General features: G+C 47.1%; 1 protein-coding gene across 2 annotated transcripts; it reads right to left on the reverse strand.

Annotated features, from left to right (window-relative positions):
* Positions 1–1208: 1208 nt before the first annotated feature.
* Positions 1209–16289, reverse strand: LOC131572969 (suppressor of cytokine signaling 1-like). 2 transcript variants are annotated; one of them, XM_058826439.1, is made up of 3 exons: positions 16015–16289; positions 6013–6137; positions 1209–2813 (listed from the first exon to the last, which is right to left on the reverse strand). In XM_058826439.1, exon 3 carries the CDS (start codon positions 2745–2747, stop codon positions 2064–2066), a length of 684 nt encoding a protein of 227 aa, XP_058682422.1. In that variant the 5' UTR covers positions 2748–2813; positions 6013–6137; positions 16015–16289; the 3' UTR covers positions 1209–2063. The 2 variants fall into 2 exon arrangements, with proteins under 2 accessions (XP_058682422.1, XP_058682423.1); XM_058826440.1 differs by lacking the exon at positions 16015–16289 and adding an exon at positions 15823–15870.
* Between the last annotated feature and the right edge of the window lie 1156 nt (positions 16290–17445).

The raw sequence follows: 17445 nt of genomic DNA on the forward strand, positions 1-17445 counted from the left end.
CAGGAAGGCAGCCAAGGCACCTCAGCAGTCACCCTCAAGAAAGAAAAGGATCAAGGGGTGAATGTGATGCCTGGGTCAGCAAATCCAGTCCCACTCCTCCATGGCAGAGAGGGAGGGCAGCTGTGTAGCTGACCCTGCTGAGGCAGGGCCTTCACCCAAGAGCCTGAGAGCGGTCCCAGAGGTGCCCAGAGCCACCTGAGATGCTGGCAGCAAGCAACACTATGCCCACATGCCAGCCACCCCAGGGCACACAAACCCTGCAGAAATGAAGAATCCCAGCTCCTGCTTTTGCACTGGGCTGAGACACAGTAGCTGCAGGGCCACCGAGCTGCCTCTGGTCTCCCTGCAGCTGGAAGGAGCAGGCAGCAAGGACAAGATCACCATTTCCCTGACACTTACCTAACTACCTTTGTTCATAAGCCAGTGCCCTGAGACAGGCAGACAGGCACCTCACCGCCAGCAGAGCAACAGAGCCCTCCAGAGAATAATTCAGAGTGTCTAAGTTAGGCTCCTGTGATGAATCACAGCCTGTATCTCTCTCTGTGCTGACCACACACTTTAGTTCCTCAGATAAAACAGCTGATCACAATCAAGCAAATTCAGTGTACTCTCTTCCCCTGTTCAGCTTTTTTCTTCCATACAGGTCTAAAGAGGAAAGTCAGCATGAGCAAAGCAGGCTGCCTGCCCAGCTATGGATGTTCAGCAGCATGGAAAATGGTTTGGCTCAAATTTTAGAGTATCTGAATTTCTTCTTTCATGTAGCTGTTTTCAATCACTTATTTTGAAGACATCATACAGACTATCCCTGAAATGAACCATGACCCTATTTAAGCCAACTCTGTTCCTCCCATGTGTACTCATACTCACCAGTTCAAGTTCACTAATGCTGTGTCCTGTTCTAAGATCTTGAATTACTCAGTCTTTTTCAAACACTCAGTACAAATTTTAAGGTACAAAAAAAACTTTCTAAAAATGTAGGGCTGAGATTTTCAGAAGTATTCTCTGTTTAGCGAATTCCTCAATTAATTACACTACAAGATGAATTTAACGTTCCCACCTAGAACCACTCATTTATGCTCTGCTTTTGTTCCTTATGAGAAATTCACTTGTTCAGTTTCAGTTTAATTACCAAGCCTGGGCACTAAACTAACTGGGCTTCCAACATTACAAGGGAATGAAGTTACTGCCACGTATTCACTGACTTTTAAAAACCAATATAAAAATTTTATTAAAATTTCAGAAGTTTTATATAAAAAATTCCTTGCCTTTTCAGAGGCAAAACCAAAATATCTTCTGATGCTCGACAGATGGCAGCAGCACACTATCAGATGAGCTTAAGAAAGGGTGCAGGATGTCATCTCTTCACACCCTCCCAGGGCAGATACAACTCTCCAGATCAGGGTTATCTCTGCAGGAATGCCATGCCCTTAAGTACAGCATAACCCATCTTCAGTCTCAAAAATCCAATCAAATGAAGCAATGCAAAAGCCAGTGAAGCTGCATGTATCATACACGGCTGCAATGGTTTCACTTTGTGCACAACACCGGCCTCTGAAGTAACAGGCATCACATTTGTGCTGCAAGAAGTAAAATGTGCTCTTGCTCCACCACAGCTCGGTGGGTCAGCACAAGGGTCACGCCCATCGATGTCCAAGCTGCACTGCTGTGGGACTGGACTCAGCTGCACTCCACAAGGGTAATTTTGAGGCAGAAATGAGCTCAAGCACTTAGGGGTTGAAGAGAACATAGGGCTGACCTGGGAGGACAGGCAATTCACCTTTTTCTGAAGCTTTTAAGTTATAAATGGAGCAAAGAGCAAGACGTGGTGGCAGTGGAAATGCCTGCTCTTCGAGTCTGGCTTTACCCCAGGCATGTCTGGGGAAAGTCATGCTCACTGTGTATGTATGAGGACACATCTGTCAACAGCCACTGGGTTCAAGCTCTAGTCCCTCTGCCCTCCCCCTTCCTCTCCCAGCAGCCAGTCCCGCCTCACTGGTGTGGCACATTTCCCACCAGCACAGCCATAAAAGAGGCATCTCGCTTCATCTCCCATATGCATGGCATCATCTCCCAGCCCAGGACAGAGAGGGGCTGGGGCCAACACTCCCCTCTGACCCTCCCTTTCTGCCCAGGGGTGAGAACACCTCGTTCCTCAGACACATCCCCAGGGAGCCCCCTAGCCCTGCTCTGCCCTCCGTCACGGCACCAGCAGGGAGGCTCCGGCAGCACAATTCTCGCAGCGTGGGCACTGTCCGGCGGCTCCGGCACAAGGGCTCAGAGAAGACCAGGGGAGTTCCCCCCATCTCATCAAAGTGCAAGGGGTTGTTCCGGGTCCCCGCCACCACCAGCTCCAGCAGCCGGACCACACAGTCTGCAAACCAGTTCTTAAGGCGGAAATAGCCCTCCTGAAAAGAGATTCGAAGGCTGACGGGGCCCGTGGGCATCCGCACGCTCAGGCTGAACAAGCAGTTCCCCTGCGAGCTGTCCCGCACCAAGTAGGTGCCTACAGGCTCCCGCTGGAGCTTGGCGTGAGCCTCCCCCACAGACAGGGGGCCCCAGTAGAAGTCACTGGCCTGGAGGATATTGAGGGATCGTTCCAGGACTTCCCACTCGCAGCTGCGAAACATCCGGAAACGATCGGGCAAGCCGGGTGGCGCGGGGCTGGGGAGAACGCTGCGATGCTGCCTTTGCAGACGAGAAACAGTGGTGTGTGTGTTGTGCAGATCATCTGGCCTCCCTCTGATCATCTCTCAAAGAGCCCATGAATCCTGGAAAGATGCTGCCTTTACCATGCTTCCTCCTTTGCATCCAGCCTGCGGGACAGAAGGAGAGTGAGGCAAACCCAATACCTTCTTCAACCTGGGCAAGAAACTTCCCAAGGGAGAAAGACCAGCAGAGTACCAAAGAGAGTACCAAAGAGCTATTGCATGTCACCAACCCCAACTGTGGGGACAACCAAGGTTATATCTGTGGAAAGGGCTCCAGTGGGTCCCCACCAGCACAACGTGGCACTTTACAGAGCTCTGCATCCATTGGGTTTCTGTGATTCACAGCCAGGGGCTCCTGCACACCCTCCAGCAAGCTAGTTTGAACCCAGCAGATCTCAGCATTTCAAGATTTCCCTCTATTGGATGTTTGGGACTCTTCACAGTGGCCTTGAGATTGGAAAGGTGAAATGACACCACAAATTAAAAGGGAAATATTTCCTAAAGCAGGAAAAGCAGGAAAGTATAATTTACTTTGTCATTCAGTGAAAGGTAGAAAGGTTTCTCACACTTCTCCAACCATTTCTTCAACAAAAACATTGACAACACGACTTGGTAAAAGCAGAAGACAGGTATGAGCCTTTCTCACCAAATCCCAGGAACCACTCCCTTATCCCAAGACATGCTTGTTTCATTATGTCAGGAGAAAACAAAGGTCTCAGATCAAGAGCCCTTCAAGAAATGCTACGTCAACTTCAAGACTGAGACTACCATGAATGAGTTCACTTAACACTGGTACCAGACATTGCTGATGCCCTTCCAGACTCTTAACTTCGGTTTCTTCCAGAAGGGCAACACCCTCTGCCTGCAGACAATGCTGCCCTCTCCCAGTCACCATCCTCTAATGTACTGTCGTGACCCTGCTCATCTCCTGCACCTTATGTTATCACCAGGCTGTTTTCAGAAATGCAAATTTCTGAACCCAGTGTTGCCATCAGCCATCCAAGTCACTTCAATTATATATATAAAAAAAATACATATTCTAAATGTGTGTGTCTGTATAGGCACAAACAAAAAAACCACAGCCCTAAGCCAGAGGCTCATTCTGTGTGAGAAGCTGATCTGTAACATACCACTTCCCCAGGCCTGACAAGTCAGTAGCTCACTGCCAAATGCTGCCCTCGCTCCCTTGACATACTCCATTAACCCAGTCATACTCACTCACAGCACAGCCATGCTTGGAGCAGAACAGAGTGCTGGCACAGCCTGCAGCAGAGGAAGAGACACACTTCATCTCCAGCAGTCTCCCCCCACCACAGACTTGCCAGAGCATCAGGGCTTGTATCAGGCAGACAGCCCCCCAGGGAATGCACAGGGACCTGTGCTGGGCTTGCACTGCAGGGACAACTTTATGTTAAACTTAGCTCCTTGAAAGGGTCCTCTATCTCACACCCTTTGCCAGTTATTCACATTCCTTTTGGTGCTGGTGCCAGCTTGGTGGCCATGCACACTCTGCACCCTGGGAGAGGACAAACAACTTTCCTTCACACAGGCACAGTAGTTACGGAGAGCAGGCATGTGCCTGGCAATGCCTTACTGCAGACATCTTTTCTAGTCTAACATCTCTCTCAATACACAACAGTAATACCAATAATGTAGCTGCCAGGCACGTTTCATATATGGAGCCATAAGCATCCTTTCCAAGAGCAGCCTGGGAAGCTTATCCAGCTTATAGCCCTATGATTTGCAGTCCAGAAGTCACTAATGTCCCTGGTACAGTTCTGAATGCTGTTGGTTGATCCTGCCCTCTAGGTAGTTTCATAGCAGGAGGGAAATTCCATGCTTAGAGAAAGGTGGGAGGGGTAGGAAGGAGTTAATCAAGTTGGGTTTTTCTCTTTTCCACTAAAGAAAAAAAAAAAAAAAAAAAGGCAGCAGTTGAAAGCTGCTCAGACCATTCAGCAAGTCAGAATAAATCTTAGGTGAGGACGATTTAATGAGCAGGATGCAAACAGACACAGTCACCACTACAGCAACAAGGACCATCTATCACCACCAAAAACTCAGCACAGAAGGCACCACAAGGAGTTGCAGCATCTCTGTCCCTCTCCTCTCTGCTGGGTGAGGAAGCTATAAGGCCCTCTGACATTAGCTCTTATAGAAAACAAAGGTTATATGCCAGGTGCCTCCAGGGCTGTGGCTACAGCTTCAAAAGGAGTGATAAAGAACTTTCCTAAACAGCAACTTCTCTTGGGTCCAAATGGAAACTGCCAATTTCACAGGTCAAGGTTGGAAATTTAATTCAAGCGTGAAAACAGAAGCAGACAGCTGTCTTTCATTTCCAAGCTGGTTTTAAAAATAACAACAAATATATAATTTGTATAAGGCTGCAGATGCTATTTGACAGAAAAAAACCCCAAACCGGTTTGTCCCAGTTTTCAACCTTGAGTCATTCACCCAAGTCCTTTAAGAAAAATCCACTGCTACTAGAAATCTGACTGACTGAGAACTGAGACTGTCATTTCAAATTCAAAGTAAATGCAAAAATAGCACCTTGACAATTTGTTCACTTGGTTTGAAATCAACATGTAGGTCAGAACCTCAGATGGGGGGAATTTGTTTAGCTTCAGTGACCCATTTCCAAGAGATAAGTGCCTGGCCTGCAGCACAGCATTAGTTACAGTAATATTAGCCCTAGAAATGCTTCTTAATACCATCTTTAAGGTTCACTTTTAATGGGTCAACAGGTCCTAGGCATACATGGCCTCCCACATCAAGGAGGACATGCAGACCCAGGATTAGGAATAAACCAAGCCAGGGGTGTAATAAAACACACATGCATAATTAGTTCTGCTGACTTGTCACACTATGATTTGCATTCCCTCTTCTCCCCTCCAAAAAAACCCCAAAAACCCCAACACCCAAACAAGTTACTACCTCCCTACTGCAAGTCAGAACAATGCTTGCAGCCAAAGCAACATACCCTAAAAAGCTGGCATCCTGCTAATTAAAAGGCTGGATAAGTTTCCTCAGACTTTCTGATTTAGTTCAAGTTCAAGAGCTTTTCAAAATAAGTGCTCTTGACACAGGGCATTCTGCTTTCCTCCACACTTACAGCCCAGGCAAGGCAGCGTATTTTATATAAGGAGACAATTCTGGTAAACCAGGGGACTGTACACAGCGTGTGGTGTCAGCCAAGCCAACCCTGCAGCCTGGGGCTTGACAAATCTGGCATGTTCAACATCAGCCTCAAGTACTCAGCTATAATGCATCCTCGCTCTGTTCTTCCAGGATACTTGAAAAAGCTTACCTCTTTGTCTTTGCCACCCATAGGGATGAGCTTCTGGATGTCAGGACTGGAAGTGGTCCAAATTCAAAAGTTCTGATGCAGCACTTCCCAGTTTTTTCCCGACTTTACTTAAGAGAAAATCCATCCTTTGAAAAGAAAGAGACGTCCATCAAGCAGGTGACTAAGCCCATCACTTTGCTGTAATGTGGATCTAAAATACAACAAATCTGGGGACAGGTTATTTGTCTTTATCTCTTTGATCTGTGTTACTGTAGAAACATGTATACAGCACTTCAGATAGCAACAGAGACAGCAGATTATTGCTGTTATTACTATTGCTACTTACAAAGCCATGAGCTGATTAGGTCCAGGCAGCTCACAGGTGGCCCAAGGACAAATGTAAAGACCATAAAGTTGCCATTGCCTTCCGGAATCAGGAACCATAAAACCAAATGTTAAGAGATAATGGCAACAGGAATAAACCTAAAGATTCAGAACAGCAAAGTCCTAACTTGTGCTTAATACAAAACACAACATCTAGAGTATCTGATTTGACACCACAAAGGTATCCATTCACTGCTGAGTTATCCTAATTGTGACCCAAAACGTTCTGGCCCACACTCTTCTGCCCTGCTTCCCCAGCTCTCAAGACTTTTCCTTCTCACCTCACAGATGGAAAAGTAAACCCACTGACCTGGTGGAGCAGCAGACCACCACATGTGGAATCATATGTCTGTCAGTGGATCCATTCAGCAAGCTGAAAAAATAATCCCAGCTTTCTGCATGCCTTTCAGAGGCAGTCCCTGCACAGCTTCACTGGTACCCATGTAATGACTTCTCTGCATCTTTCCCAGCCCAGTTCATACTGGGCACACAGCCCACAAGCTACACTGACTTGCAGATAGCAAAAAAATCACAGTCGATCCCATGATTACACTTTCCCATTACCACTCCATTTGGCTTTGACATCTCCCAGATATCAACCCTGCAGTTCCCAGAGCAGTTAGATGGAGACTGGGATAATTAGGAAAAGCTCTCCCTAAGGCACCCTGCAAGCCCTCACCACAGCATCCCTACTCCAGGCAGCAGAGCTGGAACAGACATCTCTTGCTTGCACGTCTGCATCCCACAGAAATGCACTGCCTACTGATTTGTGGCTGGGAAGGATGTTTCAAAGGAAAGCTTGAGCAAAGGGCTGGAAGAAACCTCCCTGGTAAAAGCCAAGCATGCAGCACTGGGTTTTAATGGTAGGCCAGCCTGGTTCCCAGGCCGCCACCGCCTGCCACACACTGGCATTGGTTTGAATCGCGCCGTCACTGCCATGATGCGTGGTCACACCAAAGACCCCTGGTAGGAACACCCTGCCACAGCCAAGGTGACTTGGGCTGATCCAGAAAGGGATCACAGAGAGGGAAGAGAAAGGAGATGCACAGACAGACGTGCCAAAGAGAACAGAGGGAGCTGTGGTTAGAGGAGGAATGTGGCCCAGCTCAGCCAAGAGGACCAATGTTGACCACAGCCAATTTCTCCAGCACAAAGCAGGCCTTGGAGACATTGCAGTTCCCTCTATCTTTTATGCCATGGCAGTTTGATGTGAGGCTGCCATTAGGTCTGACACTTGAGAGAATATGTGGGAAAAAACCCAAACCACACCACACATACATACCCCAGACCAGAACTGCATTTCCCTATACAACCAGCATCCAAGGATGCAATATTTAATAAAATAAGCTGAGGCAGCACACACACCCTGTGTGTTCTTACTGGAAATGGCAGTTCCTACTTTGCCCTGTAGAGACAGGGCAGGAAGATCCTGCATGCAGGCTCTGGGAATCAGCAGCTGGACACCTTGCAAGAAGACTTGTCTTATCAAACACCTCCCAACATTTTGGGTCTGGAGAACATACCTCAAAACCCACAAATAACTTTGCATGAATCTGATATTAATGTTTGGTACTTCTTAACATATTTTTCTATGACATGTCTTTTCTGAATTAATATAGCACTTTGCTGACAGGGGCAAAAAGGTTTTTACTCCAAGAAAATCAACAAGACAGTGTAATGTGTGCCAAATACCCTTCAAGGTAGGGAAGCCTGCAAGCACTTTGGTTTCTCCCTGACACACGTTAAGAAAAACCCAACAAGGTGGCAGTTTAAAGGAAAAACTAATTGTCTTTACAGGGCTAATTAAAGAAGCTAGAAGACAGACATACATTTTTAGGGTCCCCTCCCCAAACCTTGGAAATACTATCCCCTTTCAGAAATACTTTCAAATAAAAGAGCCCAGTGTGAAACTGTAATCCTGCCATTTCAGAATAACAGAGAAGCCTCATCACTTCCCTGAACTCAGAGGCTGCTCTGCAGTAGCCACAAGCAACTACAACTTATTCCATAGCAAGTAAAACTACCATCTAACTTCTGCCAAAGACATCTTCTACTGGAGACTGAATTATTTCTGCCTTCTCCTGTAACTGGGGAAACAAGAAGGGAAAAAAATAAAAAATCAGGAGGAATTACTACTAAGTTCCAAAGCTGCAGCTGAGCCTATCCTGCTATGGCTTAAGCAAAGAGAGTTGTTGCTTGCCTCTGGCCAACAGCATTTTTGGTAAGTGAGAGAAGCCCAGTCGTGCTGCTCCTGACCTTTGCAGTTTCACAGCGAGCAGCCATTCCTGTGAGTGTCAGTGCTGCACAGCTACACAAAACCTCAGCCCTGTGCTTGGCCAGGGAACACAGAGTCTGTGCTGCTGCCTTGTGGATCCCCCACACCACACTCCGGCTCAGGAAGCAGCCCCTCTGGAAAGGTGGCTGGAGCTCTCCCCAGTTTGGGGGCAGAAACAAGGAGACAGGGAGAAGGCACAAGGAGGAAGAAGAAAGAAGCCAAGATAACAGCAGTCCCTCACGTCTCCCTACATGAAATACTCTGTTCCACCTCTCTGTGGAGAGGGGGATCAGTGGGAAGGGGGCAGCAATGCCCAGGGCTGCCTCCAACCCATGATGGCTCCTCAGCATTACCAGCTCCCCTCACCCCCAGACCAGCAGCACAGGTACGCTTCCTCTGCCTCTCTGTACTAAACTGACTTTGTTCCAGAACTCTGTTAGAGGAAATGAGTAAATCCTGAGACACAAAGGCCATCAGTGGTCCCTGTGAGGATCATGGCTTTTTATCAAAACCATCACATTGAGCAGGAAAAGAATTCAAAGAAGCAGCTAACTCTGAGAAATGAGCAGTGTCTGCAGCTAAAACTGGTTCAGTATCCTTACCAGAACTATGCTGCTAGAGGAGTCCCAGATGATTAACCAACATGAGCACAGGGGGACAAGGGAAACACCCTGCCTTGACTCTTCAGAAGGACCAGCTTCAAACGATGTGAGGGGCCATTACGCAGCACCAGTTACTGTGCCTTCAGAGGAAAGGGCAAGGGTCAGAAAGCACAGACACACCACAACACTAAGTTTTATAGTGGGGGATTTCCAACACACAAAATAAAGAAACTAGTCCTGAGAGTCCAAAGTAAAAAGAATAAAATTAAAAAAAAAAAAAAAAAAGTCATGAAAGGTTATTTAGGAAATCTTAAGTGACGGAGCATGCAGACCTCCCACAAATGACAGCACAGAGGACAGGCTTGGGGGACAACACAGGTCACTCCGCAGGTAACAGCTGTAGGTGCAACAGCTTGCAAGGGCTTCTGCAGTGGATCAGAGACATCAAACACACACACTACAAAACCACAGTCCCTATTCAAATCTCTCTGTAACCTCAATAATCCTTCAGAAGATGAAAAAATAATCCTGGAGGAGCCAATACAAAGGAATATAAATTATTGACGGTAGGGAACAAATTTATATGAGGATGCCTGTCATGAAACTGGGACAGTAGGTGGCCAAGATAAACGAAACAAAACCCAGAAAACATATGGCATTTTCAGTTTATCAGAAACAGAAACCCTCTGGGGAATCATTTAGTTGAGTGGGATACCAGCTAGTGGGGACAGGGACACTGCAGAAAAGAGACACAAGCAAGCAGGTATTTTTTCTTGCACAGGATGTTGAGGAGATTCCCCAGTATTTAATGCTGATTAACCTGAAAGGAGAAAAGAGGGTGTTCAATCAGAAGAGATGGGGAAAAGTGACATTAAAGCAGAAAGCCAGCTGGGTATGGTGGACTGTACCCAAAGATTTTTAATTGGAAATGAGTGATCAAGATACAAAGAGAGGTGTTCTCTCAATCAAATCAGCTGCACTAGCAATTGCCAGAGGACTGCAAGTACTGGAAGGAACTTTTTTTGACATATGTTGCTAGGGCAAGAGCAGCACAAGGCTACCTGGTGTGGGGGAGAGCCAACCCCCAGGCAGAGTTCTCCACCAGGCAGATGGCACCTGAAGAAGCAACAGATGACAGGACACACTTTGTGCTTCCCAAAGCAAGCCAAAAAGTGAGACACAGTACATGAGCTAAAGAGCCAGCAGCACGCCAGGACCTGTACAGCAGATGGGCAGAAGATGTGGAGCAGTCATGCCACAGGGTGAATGGGAGGTAGAAGAGGGGTGGCTGGAAGAAACCAAGGCATTTCAGCCCCTGCACATCTAGTCACTTCTCTGCCACCCTCCCACCCACTGCATCTTCCCCCTGGTTCGACTGAGCCCACTTTGCAGAGCATCCCACCTCACACCTCAACAGGCTGGTGGGTACAAGCAGCCCAAAGGCTCCCCAATCTCTTATGCAAGCAGCTCCTCCCCCTGACTGTGCAAACTCACATGTTGACCCAGGCGTCTTCCTAGAATTGCCTCTCCCTGTCTTCAAGCTCTCACTACTCACAACACCTCAAACCCCCAAGGCCTAACCTTGCCCCCCAGCAGGCAGCTTACAGCCTCATGTTACTTAAATCTAGGCAGCCAACTCAAAACGTAGCAAGCCCTCTCCATCTCCTTCCCAGGGTAAAGAGTGACAAAATCACTCTCTGCAGGACAGAAAAGTCAGAGGTCATTCAAAATTCATCAGCAGGAAAGCAGCAGGAGGTCAGGCAAGACTCTGTCCTGACACATGCAAATGTACGCAGGCCTGTAGGAAAACCAGCTGGGTCTGCCTTTTCAAGAGCAATAAATTAAGTGGTGCAGCTGACCAATGAGCCGAGTAACAGTGCTGAGGGTTCATTAAGGAAAGCTCCAGCTCCAAATGTAAAAACAGTCATTTAAAAACCAAGAAGCAAGTGGGAGTGGGAGGGTGCAAAATGGATGGGTGGGAACATACCACTAATGTCACTACCTGAGAGAATACAGTCCGTTCTAGTCACCTGAAATAGAAACATACAGAGCTGAAACTAAGAGGATAGGCCTAAAGATGGGTAAGAAGAAGCAACACATCACTGTACAGAGAGAGACTGGAGAAATTTCATGCTCAGTTTAGAGAGCAGGTATATATACAAGAGGATGCCAGAGAAAGATACAGTACAATGAGGACATTCTTTTTGTATTTTTTCAGAAAACCAGATGAGAGGAAGTTCAAAGGTGACCAAGATTGAAAAGTAACTAATTTTAAAACTCATAAAAGGAAAAACTCCAATCATATAGAGTGGGGAAAGTGAGAGAACTGATCTGAGGAATCTCATTTCTCTTCTCTCTCAAATGTCTTTGCTTTGTTTCTGTCATGTCATGCTTTAGCAGACCTTAGGCAGAGGAATCCAGCAGCAAAGGGCTGGGTTTTTTATCAACACTTTTTAAAGACACCTCTCAACCATTTAAACCTAACATAACACTAAGAGAAGCCCAGCACAAGGCATAAATGCCCTTTGTGCAAAACTGAAGTAGTAAAAAAGGGTATAAGAAATCAATATGAAGAATCAGCTATGGACCTACTGCAGAGTTAAAATAGCTCTGTCCATGTTTTTCTCATTCTTTAATGACTAAAAAGAACAGCACCTTTTCTTTCGATGTGCTGACTTGAATATCAGCGTGCACTGTACACAAACAGTAGGTTTCAAGTGTTTACTACTAAAGCAGCAAATGTTTCTACAGCTCTGACTTCCCTCCTTCCACACCACAAAATCTCACCAGAAAACAAGGAAGAACTAAAATATGGATAAAGAACAATGCTGCTGGTCTGTCAAAAAGCATAAATAAACCACTCCTGCACAATCAAACCTGTGCTCATCACCACTAGTGTGCCAACTGAGGCAAACTTACACTGAACACCCTTAGATTCAGCAAGGCATCTTCAGCAGGATGTGCAGAAGCCTAGCTACAAAGTTCAGACTGCAGATCTCTGGCATTTTCCAACTGCTAAAAGTCATAGCAATATTCTTAACTTTAGCCTAAGTTTCCAAATAAACTTTGCTACTGAGGAAGTATGAAACTAGATCCAAACTGTTTCTGAACTGCAGAATCACATACACACAAAAAACTCCCTTGTTGCACAAGTCACAATCCGAAGTCAAATTTTTTCTTCAGCATTTGCAGGGAGTGAGGGGAAGGACAAAAGCCTTCTGCAACAAAGGCAACTGAATGCTTCCAGTTTAACCCAATTTTGTCAACCACTGCTCCAGTATAAAGCTATAAGCAAAGGAGCCCATCTGCAAACTTAATAGCGTCACCGTTCGATTCTTCCCCTCAACTTTGCATGTGTTTGCAAACAAGCAGAAGCACACAAAGTGCAGGAGGAGCAGGAAGGGAGAAGGCAGAGAGAATGTGCATTATCAAAATACCTTGAGAGTGGTTCTTGGAAACACGCAGCCTGCAAGCCTGTATCAGACATTCATTTCCTGTGAAGTGCACACAGGCCTTTTCATTTCTCCACTGAAGAGGATGAAAATAAGGGGCAGCTCTGAAGTCTCCAAAGACAACACAAACCACCATTTAGCCATTCTACTAAAACTGAATTTACATTTTTATACTATTAAATACATTGATATTGACATACAAGCATTGATTTCCAGAAGTTTAAAAAGCAGGATTTTCTACACCTCTCACTTCTAAATCTTAACTTGAAACTTTGCATTTGGTGAGGGGCAAGGGGGAAGAAGAATTCAAGTCATCATTTTGATCAGTCATTAACACAAAATTACCAAATCGTGCTACATGAAACAGCACTGCACTTTTTTATTTTTTAAAGGTTGAGACTGATTTCAGCAAAATGGTGAGCTAAGAAATACCTTACTGAGGCAGAAGGATGCAGGATATGCACAAATGCAAACCAGAAGAGGAGGTTGTAATGAAGTAGACTGACAGGATAAAAAGGGTTGCTATCATACCTGCCTTCTGCCTCTACTTAATCAAGGATTAAAAACATTTAATTGCATTATTTTAAATAAATATGCCTCCTAATGACATACATGCTTAACACCTTCACTCTCTAAAAAGATATCATCCCTGTATGGTTTACTCAGCTCTTACACCATCCACATTTTAAGTTACAGAGATGCATGTGCCCTCCTCTCCCATCTTGTGCGCTTTTGGCAAGCACCACTAGCTGAGGTCTGCAGTGGCCTGGAATAACAGCTCAGGAACACACCACCTCCCCACAGCTTTTATTAATCTAACCACAGTATCAACCCGACCCAAATGATGTCATATTTAAGTATTGTCACTATCTCTTTACTGCTGACCAAACCAAGGCTGGAGAAATCAGGACAGAAAAGCCTGTAGGTGGCAAGGGGACAGACGGGTGGCAAGGAGCTGCAGGGAAACACTAGGAGAAAAGAGCAAAACATTTCCAGTGGGGACAGAGAAGGGAAAAAACACAGCTCTAAAGGCACATTTTCTCCTTTGTTTCTCAGCAATGCAACCACAGTATTAGTGACAGCAATTAAGAATTTACACCACCCAACCCCAGTTCTATCCTTGCGCAAACCGACCACCAACTTCACAGAAATCCCAGCTGGACTGAGGAGGGTAAGAGGCACTGTTTGCATGTTTGAAGCTGTCATCTGGAAACTGAATTTGGCCCTCTCTGAGCAGGCACAGTGGGGACAGAGGCACACACCTGGGAAGATCTGAAGAAGCTCAGCCTCTATGTCCATTTCTGGGGACCCTAGCACAGTTTACCTGTGCATTCCAACACAATCTTACAGAAAATCCCTGTGTTGCCACTCAACCCCACTACATTTAAGTAAGTACTAATAAGCAAGGCAGGTTATGAAAGGACATGCAACATACAGAAGGTTAACAAGGAGTACAGAAATAACAAAGGCCCAGATCCCAGTTTAACTCAGGAAAAGATGGGAACCTGTGTGGGAGGTTGGCATCCCAGTAATCCTGCGGGCTTGTGCCCAAGAGCCTTCCCCTCTGGAAGGAGCAAGAATCCTTACTTCAACAACTATGTTTTAAATCACATACCCAGCAGAATCACTCATGAACACAGAAACAAAGCTTGGCTTCATCTGCAGCGACTGGCCACATTTAGTTGCCGTAACTTGAGCAACATTATGTGATAATACAGCCTCAGTCTCACAAACTTCATGATTTTAAAGCACATGACCATTGCCCTGCTGTGACTGAATGGGCCATTTGACATTCACACAGCATCTGAATTGCAGTTGCAATTGTTTGGAGAAAGAAGATATGCTTGTATACCTTCTTAAGGACACAGTAAATAGAGAATGAAACATCAGGAAACTAGTTATTTCTGATTCCACCCCATTTTACAGAGTTGAGTGTGGTCAACATGTGACTGGGTTTTTAATTTAAATTCTCTGAGAGCTGCAAGGAGTAGAACTAGTAAATGGCACTGTCTGGACCACATAGTCCTAAATAGCAGCTTGCTAACAATACTCTTTACCCTCAACTTTCCAGAACAATGGTCAACCCACATCCCCCTTCTTCACCATGCAGGAGAAGAAAAAAGCCAGGGACATTAACTTAACATTCTTGAGTTCCTCTCAGATACCTCTGGGATTCATCCAGATCCTGTTTCCAAGCTTCTACTAAGCAAGAAGTAATACACATTTAAACTAAATTTTTAAAAAAGGGAAAAAAAGAAACCTAAGAGTAGCATGAACTGAGGTTTTACATGGTAACCATTCCAAAATTCTCAGTAACAGCATGTGTATTTGTGGGAAAAAGTGAGTAGCGGATCCTGCATGACTGTGAGCACCATGACTCAGATTGCATAAAGGAGGATTTAGCGATAACCTTTGCGATGAGGCTTTTCATGGGCGTGCAGCACTTATCTTCTGAGAAACGACAGGTGTGAGGCTGCGTTCTGACTGTGCCAGGTCTGGAGGATGGCGAGTTTCTCCGCCTTTCAAGGCAACCCCAAACGGGCATGTACACCCCTGGTTCAGTCACCCCACTTCCCTGTAACTCCTTCACTTCTGGCAGGCAGCTCCCTTATCCAGCAAAGTGTAACACCCTGAGCACCGCTCCTCCAGGGCTTTATGTGAAAGGGAAGAAGTGGTATGAAGACCAAGTTACCCAGACCTGTGCGGCTGCTTCCCTACAGACCCATCTAAGACATTACATAATTTGCAGGTTTCACTTTAAAAGAAGCATCCCCTGCCCTGACGCTGTGAAGAACACCTTGACAGCAGGACAGTCCCCATGGAGCCTCCCAGGCTACTCCCAGCACCTCGCCACCAACCCAGTACAGCACATGGCTCCCTTCAAGGCCGGCAGTGAGATGCCAGCACCCCAAATCTCCCCCGACTCCTCGGAAAAGCCCCCCAAGCCCCAACACCCTCCTTCTTTCCACCCAACGACGGTCCCAACCCCTCCAGGAGCCAAATCAGCGGAGACTTGCAAGCCAAGGAGGGATCGGAGCAGACAGGCAGACGGACAGACAGACTCCTCGCAGCCCGCCCCCCCAGAAAGGCCGTTTCCAGTTAACGCAGCACAACTTACTCTCGGCACCTCCGGGGCCACGGGCGGGCGGCGCTGCCTCCGGTGCGAGCGAGCGCTCAGTGCCGGAGAGACGGCGGCGCTGCCCGGCCCGGCCCCCGCCGCTCTCCCGCCCCGAAGCCAAACGGAGGCGGCCCCGCTCCCCGCATCCCCTCCCGGCCCCTCCGCTCAGCAAGGGGCCGGTGCGCGGCTTACCGGGGGCGGCGCGGCTGCCCCGCCGGGCCCTCCTCGGGCGCCGCGGCGGCGGCTTCGGCTCCGGGGAGCGGAGCGGCACAGAAGGGAGGGGAAGGGTAGGAGGGGAGGAAACCCCCCAAATGTTTCTTTTCCGAGGAAGGAGCCACGGAGGAGGGGAAGGGGAGGGGTTTCTCCCTCCTCCACTACTCCGTCTTTCCACGGCGTGGCTCTTGCAAGGGGAACAAAAAAGTAAAGAAGAAAAAGTTTGGATTTTTTAAAAAGCAAACTTGGACGGATAGTGGGGAGAGAGAGGAAAAAAAAAAAAAAAAAGATGCTGTGAAAGCCCCTCCGCCGCAGACTGGCAGAGGGAACTCCACCGGGACGGCACCGCAGCATCCGCCAGCCCCGGGACCCGCCGGAGCCACGTGTCGCCCGGGGAGGGGGCGGCCGGTCCGGGGCTCTGCCCCTCCTCCCAGGCACCCTCAGCTGCCCTGCGGCATCGGGGCTGGGGCATCGGGGCTCCAAGCGCCGGGGAAGGGGTCCAGGGCCGAGACGGGGGGGACGTAGGGGGCTCTTTACACCAGCGGAAATCAGAGACCCTGCCCCGACCTTCCCTGCCAGAATTCTCCCAGCACCTCTCGGACACTGCAGGAGCTCTCAGAAGGACACCGGGCACCCTGGAAGCACAGCGTGTGTGGCAGGGTAATACGCACTTAAGGATCGTGCCCCAAAACGCACGCTCTTGCCTTGGTGGGTCAAATTAAAATACTGGAAATCATGTAAAAAATTACAAATGCAGAGAAACGTTATGATATGAAATATACATAGCGCACTGCATGGTGTATACTGTAAGCATATTACTGCTCAAAGAGAAAAGATGTATTAGAAGAAAAAATAAACTTTGGAATTCAGTACAAACCTCACAGTTTAAAGGCCTAGCCTGTAATGAAGCTGTGATTTGATCATGTTATCAGAGCTCTCACTCATCTCTATACTTTCTCTAGATGCTTTGAACATTACCTGGTGTGTGCATACCAGGTGGATTGCCCTGTTGAAAAAGCTCTATACAAACCCCAAACGCAGACGTGCTCTGGCTGCTCTGTACCAGTGCAAAGCAGCTGTAATTCCAGCTTGAGCAGCGGACTAAAAGCTTTACAGCTGCTTGACATTGCTAAGGAGCATAAAGCAGTCAGAAACACACCACTGAATCTGATCCTCAGCTTTGCCAGAAGCTCCGCTGAATGTTGAGACATCAGTTCTTGTTTTTTCTTTCAACCAAGCATGAAGATGTTGCTGACCACAGAAGAATTTCTGAACTTTCATAAGAATCTGGGCAAAGCACTTCATTCTTTTTCAGAGAGGCTTCAGTGGGAGGACCTGCCGCTGGAACTCTAAATCACAGCAGGGATGAAGTGCTCATCTGTTCCATTTTTGGTTTTTAAGTAGGCTTGT

The sequence above is a fragment of the Poecile atricapillus genome, chromosome Z, assembly GCF_030490865.1.
Source record: "Poecile atricapillus isolate bPoeAtr1 chromosome Z, bPoeAtr1.hap1, whole genome shotgun sequence".
Classification (NCBI taxonomy): domain Eukaryota; kingdom Metazoa; phylum Chordata; class Aves; order Passeriformes; family Paridae; genus Poecile; species Poecile atricapillus.

Coding starts and splice junctions, on each gene's coding strand:
- LOC131572969 (XM_058826439.1), bottom strand. CDS start 2,747: ATGATCAGAGGGAGGCCAGATGATCTGCACAACACACACACCACTGTT.